We start from the raw sequence: 7,339 nt of genomic DNA, 5'->3' as shown, positions 1-7,339 counted from the left end.
AATCTTCACCATCAGCCCTTCTATCAGCTCAGTTAAAACGTTCCTACACTTTTCCCTACTTTTCTCGGGAGATGCTTGGTAGCTTTCAGCATTTACGGATTTGAGCGAAGGGCGGTCAGCTAACCTTCCCACGTACAGTTCCCTTTCACGTCTGTGTGGGCGCAGAAAATGCAAAAACAAGACGGAGGTTCTGGAGCGGCGCCAGGGATCTGTGGGGGACAGAGGGGAGGGGTCTGAAGAGAGGAAGGGAGGAACGGGTCGGTCAGCAGCTGCTCTCTGCTGCTTACATTCTTTGTTCGAGCCTGATAAACGTTTCCGATTAGGACGCTGCTGCTTCCCTCTATCTCTCCGTCGGCCAGCCAGTCAGCTCGTCTCGCGTTCCCATCTTGTCCCGGTTTCCAGCCACCAGGCCTTTCAGCATCCTGTCATTGGGAGCTCTGTCCTGTGCAGTGCAGTGCTTCTTGTCTAAATGGACATTCCCTAAGATCACAGTTCTGTGATTACAATGTTCTTAAATTAACATTCTAATGTTGGTGTAATAACAGTCACTGCAGGCAACTGAACAAATTGGGGCCCTATAACGCTGACTTGTTACAAAAATTGTTTAAAAAGGACGTAACAAAAAAAAACTACTTTTCAAAGAGTTAAGGATGCTCCACTTGTCTGAGCAAAACCTTGTCCTTCACAAAACTCCTGGGGCCAGATTCTGGGAGAGGTTTTCTGGCAGCATGCAGATGACGCCAGCACAGGACCCCCCCCTCAGACCCCCCCTCCAGGGCCTGTGTTTGTGACTTGTGTTAAAATGATGGGGGGGGGTGTTCTCTTTGTAATCCTTCCAAGTACAGTAAACACTCTGCATGGCACTAGCACATGCTGCCAAATGAACAAAAGCCCTCCGTCACCCTCAAGAGAAAAAACAACAGATCTGAGGCTCCCTGCTGAAGGAGAGGAAGAGGGAAGAAGAGGATGGTTTAACAGGGAAATCCAGCTCAATAAAAGAATCAGCCCTTGTATTTGGCAAACAGCTGCACATAATTATCTGTGTTTTGAGGCCACAATGATGGTTTGTGCTTTGTTTTTTGGCAGGAACTTGACAATGGACCCATAGCAGCTGGCTTAGAAAAAAAAAAAAAAAAATTTTAAGTAAAGAGCTCCACCTCTCTTTGTCTCGTTCTCTCTCACACACACAACCTGTTCTGCGGTCAACTGTTATTAACTACCTGCCTGCATACTGGCTGTCAGATATAATTACCGTCTCTGCCCCCCACCCTCCGCCCCTCACATACATTCACTGGCAACACCCCTCATGGTCCAATGCTGCAGCAGTATTCAGACACCGAAAAATCACTCCAGTGAATTATTGACAATATGAAATTTACTATTTTGATCAGTGCAGTAAACACTGGGGGAATTTGTGCCGACATTAGACTTCCATAGAATGTTTCTCTATATTTTACTTATTTATTGGTACTAGCCATGGTAAATTTGTCCATGTCAAACAGCTTTTGTGAACACTTATGGGGGGTCATCACTGTTTTATCCCTTAATCAGATAAGTGAACCATACTCTGATACTCCTGATGGCTAGGCATTTCCCCAGTTGTGGTTTCAACCTCTGGAACTGCTTTAAAATCTTATCATCTCTTATCTTCCAGTGTTGGGAGTTATTCTCCTAATCCTGGAGAAAACCTCTTATTATGAGTCTACTTAACTGCCCATTTTGTTTTGTTTTTAGCGGTTCAGTCAGATGTGTGCTACTTACTGACTCATGCTTTCACACTGGAAGAGTTCTGCTTCTAAAGGTCTTGAGGGGACAGCTGGATGCATTCTGCAGATACGTTCTGACAAAAGTACATTTATCATATTATAAATATCTCCACTCCTACCAATAAAGTGTAAATGACTTGTACTAAATTTGAAGATTAAAAGCACTTAACCTTTAGAATGGTTTTGCTCTATAAATATGCCATCTTGGTTTAAGATTACCAGATGAAACAAACATCATCATCAGTAGAAATGTTGACCCATTTATTTTGTGAACTTCTACTTGTATTGTTTTTTAGGGATGGTTTTGCAGGTTAAGAAAATACATGGCACTTTTGGACAGGCACAGCTAGCACAGATACAAACATTTATTTTCACAGGAGTAACATAGTACAGGCGGCTCGGTGTTCTGGCCTGTAAGTCAGTGCAGGTTGTTATTCCAGTCTCATATTCCCCACTGGCTCCTGAATGTGGATCCTTTAACTTCAGCCTTTTCCGGGAATGAGCTGTAAGCTCAAACCGAGGAAAACAATACAGTATGTTTCAGGGTCAGGGTGGAATTGGTTCTTGTTGCAAAGGCACATAGGAAGAAATGTCCCCTGCTCTGAGAATGTCACATTGTAGAAGACATGCGATTTCTCTACAGGGTGCAGAAGAATTTCCCTGAAGCAGACAGCAGTCCAGTGGTGCTAGCACCCTGCATATGGGCTCCATGCCACTGACTGAGTGCTGCTGTCACTTTCAGAGAGCAATCAGCTGGTCAATTCACAGGCCCTCCCATGGAAGGTCTCTTATGCGCTGTGCTGATTGACCCATATCACATGCCCATGCAGTTCTTGTAAACAGTACAATTATTTTTCATGTATTCAGGAAAAAGCGCCATGGAGATTAGCATGTCTTTTTGAAATAACTTACTTTAAGAAAATGTAAGTGCCCCTGTGAATAACAGATAAGTTATAAAAATATATTGCTCCATATTTTTCTTAATCTTCTGTATAAAATGCCATCGTGAATGATGATGATGAAAGCTGTCATTATTTTGTACCTGTGCCCTAACCCAAACATCTTTTCAAATAAGCTTCATACAGAACTAACTGGCTCAGATACTGTACAATCCCCCAATAAAGGATTGCTGTTATACAATTGAATTTTACTTCAACAAACATACATTTAAGTTGACTTATGTGCTGGTGATATATGGAATTCAGTTAGGGAGAGTCACAGGGGAAGGAGCTTGTGCATGTGTTCTAACCCTTATGACCACAGAGTATGAGCATATGAGACCACAGTTGTTATCTGATTTGGAAAATTACCTTTTCAATAGAAATGATAAGGTGGAAGATTAAGAAGTACACACATATGACACTCTGGTGATATCCAAGACCGGTTAAGTCAAAGGACCATGAGAAAAAACTGTCTGGAAGAACAGAGAGAACATCAACAAGGAGCAACAACAACGAAATGCTGTAGACCACCATGGCTTCATCAGTTTGCGAACTTCACATTGAAACCATATACAGCTGACGGTAGTACAGAAAATTAAAAAATATTCTTGTCAACTTCTGACTAGACTACTTCTGAAATTGTATCAAATTAGGCACTAATTTTAGCTGAGGATCTCCCAATCTCTTGAAGATGCTCAGTCACAGTTCGTTACAAATCTTATGTCTAATATTATGCTGTTTCTCACACTAGCTGTAGGAACTCCCACAGTGGTCCAAATTAAAGTTCAGGTCAAACAACCAGGTCAACAACAGCAACAACAATTTCTCAGAGAGTTCAACCAACATAGTTCAAACATTCTGTTCATTGGCAAATGTGGAGAGGTTTGCTGTTCATGGAGGATCATGAGGCATACCCTATCACTGTGGCACATCCACATCACCCTTCTCCTACATGGGCACCTCCTATTCTAACTCCTGCTATTCACAGCAAGTGAGATATCAGCAGAGATGGGTCTCAGTACAGGCTAGTCTCAGCACAGGTGAGGTTGCAGGAAATCTTCACTGAGGGCTAAGCGAGGCAGCAGTACTTTTTCCACCAGGACTCGGAGAGCTTCCTCATTTTTTGGGGAGTCCTCTTCTTCGGCTGCTGGCTGTCGCCGTGCTGGATGCTCGCCAGAATGGCCACGTCGAACACCTCCTTCAGGTTCTTCTGGGTCAGCGATGAACACTCCACGTAAGAGACCGCCCCGATGTCCTGAGCACAGAACTGAGCGTCTGCTGGGTCCACGGGTCTCTCCCGGTATTTGGCGAGTTCGATGAGGACCTTAACGTCCTGCCGCAGGTCCGACTGCGTGCCCACCAGCACCATGGGCACGCGCGGGCGGTGCCGTCGGACCTCCGGGACCCACTTCTCCGCCACGTTCTGGAAGGAGGCGGGACTAACCACGCTGAAGCACAGCAGGAAGACGTCAGCATTGGTGTAGCAGAGTGGGCGGAGCTTATCAAACTCATCCTGCAGGGAGGATGACAAGACGGCGCTCATTTATGCCTGAACACACCTGCACACATTTACACACACCTGCACACACCTACACACGTTTACACACACCTGCATACATTTACACACACCTGCACACACCTACACACATTTACACACACCTACACACATTTGTACACACCTGCACATACCTACACATATTTACACACACCTGCACACATTTACACACACCTGCACACACCTACACACGTTTACACACACCTGCACACATTTACACGTATACACATACCTGCATACATTTACAAAAACCTGCACCCACCTGCACATTTACATACACCAGCACAAATTTACACAGAAGCACACACACCTGTGCACACCTGCACACATGTGCAGAAGAGTCTGGTCAGGTTATGATGCCAGACTCCAGAGACATAACATTGCACATTAAGAAGCATGGCTTTGAAGTGGAATTATCATGATCAGGATCAGAAACCATTTGGCGGAGGCATTTAGGACACAGATGATGAGAGGAGAAGGCAGCTCGGGGAACAGAAGCAGAACAGAGTTCTTTAACTGTGCTGGATTACAGCCGCTCTCAGTGATAAAGAGAGACCCAGGGGACCGCTGACACCCTCGAGAGCTCTTATCTACAGTAATGTGTCTTTAATCCTTCCATCTAGGGAGTTACACAGCATTGTAGCCATTCGATATCAAACATTCATATCCACTGTCATTTCAGCTAGCACAGCATGCGTCTGGCTTTCTGGAACTCTTTATCTTCATCTCACTCGTTTTCTGCTGGCATTGCCGTTGCTTCCTGAGAGGAAAGTCATTTGTCTCCCACCATAGGGAAAGAGCCATTTATTCATTCCTGAACGGCTGTGCCCACAATAAGAGCCATGATTAGGCCATTCTGTGCAACACTGTCAGCAAAGAGCCATCAAATCAAACTCTCAGCCTGGAAACACTTCAGATGTGAAAAGCAGAGAAAGGGTTCGACCAGCCAATGCTCTGCCCACATCGTTGCTGGGGAGACCAATCACAGAGGCCACAGAAATACTGATCAAATATATCCATCGAGTCACTGTTCCTCACTGTCCTGATAAAGCTGCAGTTATATTCAAACCATTCAGTCATGGTTCCTTAGTTAGGTTGGTCACAATTTATCAACTGGCAGTGAATTTTGATGCAATCTCTTTTTTATTTCCAAAGATTTCAACCAGTTCCTTCCACCTGTGTTTATGGTTTCCCTGTTAAGTTCAGTTTATTTGACATAATCATTTCAATATGCTTTGATTTCAGTATCATTAAGTCTCACAGATAAAAAATAATTCATTTCTAGCACTGAGCAGGCTTACAAATCCCCTCCGTAGCAGAGCAGCCCCGCACATGATAAAAATGGCAGTGATGGTTTAGGTGTCATGCTGTATTTGGCCTTTATCTGCAGTGACTCACGTTCCCTGTTCCAGGGAAAACTAGGCCCTTTCTTTGCCTCCAGCCCAGATTTTGCTGTGTCTAGACAGAGCTGCTCAAAAGCGCCTTGGCCTGTTGCCTCCCAGCTCTCTCCTTCCAGCAGCCTCACCTCCTCCAGAAAACAGTCATCTTGTGCTTCCTCTGACTCTCCCCAGCTGTGCCCGGCCTCAAACGCTGCTCAGTACCCCTCATCTGCTGCCCCCCAACACACACACACACACACACACCTGTTCTGCTTCTGCTGTGTCTTAGAGAGTCAAACAAATCTACCTTGATACATTCATCTGTACTCACCTGGCTCCTCGGGTTTAGCCTGCCCCAGACAGTGCCCCTTTCCAACATTATTGCACCCCACAGCAGTAATACTAAAATATTACAACATGAAAGGGATGTTGTGCTGAACAGACCTGTCCAGCTGTGTCACAGAGTTGGAGTCTCACTGGCTTCCCATCAACTGCCACAACCGCTGGACCAAGGAAAAACAGAAAAATACTACAGTTACAATGCTGTTACTCCCACGGTTACTCTTCTTGTAGGCTACACATATATGCAGGTAAATAAATAAATAAATAAATAAATCACATAAATATTTTTTTTTTCCAATTGTAGGCTACCACTTTCTGATAAATATACAAGTGTACAGTAGGCTATATTTTAGAACAAATAATACAGAGACAGGTGATGGTAAGAACACCCAGATGAACTTACGTATATAGCACACTCCGGCACAATCTATATATCTCACTACTTGCCAATCAGTCTAATAAGCTCAGTATGTGTATGTCAGAGAAGACTAAAAAAACTAAGTCTTCTGAAACCAGACATACAAACTGGTAGGCAAATATAAAACCTAAAGTAGGCCAGTTGCAGAATTTTTAATGGAAAACTTCAGCACTGCCTTTATCCACTGAACCTCCTTGCCAATTTGCTATTGAACAAGATACGTTCACAACCAACTGAACTGGTAAATATAATAATGAAGTCGATTATTAATACAAATATGAATTTTCCGGTTATGTAGCACAATGATCTGTATGTTTTTATGTAAATTTCCACAATTACCTGCAAAGTTATCGAAAGCAGTAGGCACATATTCCGTTGGATATCCATTTGTTGTATAGCTAACGACAAGGCTCGTTTTTCCCACGGCTCCATCACCGACTAGGACACACTTAACTTTACGCTCTGCTGCAGACCCCGACCGACACCTCGCGCCCCTGGGCTGATCTCTACTCCGAACCCGCCGTGGGGGGACCGGGGGCGCGTCCGATGCAGAAACAGATTTGTATTCTCCTACACCCTGTGGAGGCATCGCATAGGTCTGTCGCTCCAGAGGTTCAACTAGACAAATTAATCCAGTTTTCCCGAGCCGACTCGGATCCCGTACTCTGACATCAGAGGGGGTTTCATCGGGACAGTTGCATGCCAAGATCTAGTTCCCGATACCTTTCGCTTGTTGGAAAAACACTTCTCTAACATAAGGACAGCCAGGGTGATTACGATTAAAATCCATTTAAAATGAGAAACACAATCCGTTAGCGAAAATCCAAAAAGAAGAGTTCAGTTTATGTAGCCCTTCAATTGCGTTTAGTCGTATACAATATCGGTCAAATCAAGTACAATTCTAGTAATCTCTCCTACTCCAGCCTCACCGTAGCCTA

General features: G+C 44.3%; 1 protein-coding gene across 1 annotated transcript; it reads right to left on the bottom strand.

Annotated features, from left to right (window-relative positions):
* Window positions 1-2,006: 2,006 nt before the first annotated feature.
* rhoua (ras homolog family member Ua) lies at window positions 2,007-7,337 on the bottom strand. The gene is made up of 3 exons (XM_061228904.1): window positions 6,741-7,337; window positions 6,086-6,144; window positions 2,007-4,220 (listed from the first exon to the last, which is right to left on the bottom strand). Exons 1-3 carry the CDS (start codon window positions 6,988-6,990, stop codon window positions 3,777-3,779), a joined length of 753 nt encoding a protein of 250 aa, XP_061084888.1. The 5' UTR covers window positions 6,991-7,337; the 3' UTR covers window positions 2,007-3,776.
* Window positions 7,338-7,339: the final 2 nt, after the last annotated feature.

This window comes from Conger conger, chromosome 18 (genome assembly GCF_963514075.1).
Source record: "Conger conger chromosome 18, fConCon1.1, whole genome shotgun sequence".
Taxonomy (NCBI): domain Eukaryota; kingdom Metazoa; phylum Chordata; class Actinopteri; order Anguilliformes; family Congridae; genus Conger; species Conger conger.
This window is presented reverse-complemented; position numbering and strand designations above follow the sequence as displayed.

Coding starts and splice junctions, on each gene's coding strand:
- rhoua (XM_061228904.1), bottom strand. CDS start 6,990: ATGCCTCCACAGGGTGTAGGAGAATACAAATCTGTTTCTGCATCGGAC. Junction 6,145..6,740: donor TGCTTTCGATAACTTTGCAG/GTAATTGTGGAA, acceptor TCCTTGGTCCAG/CGGTTGTGGCAGTTGATGGG. Junction 4,221..6,085: donor TCTGTGACACAGCTGGACAG/GTCTGTTCAGCA, acceptor TCCTCCCTGCAG/GATGAGTTTGATAAGCTCCG.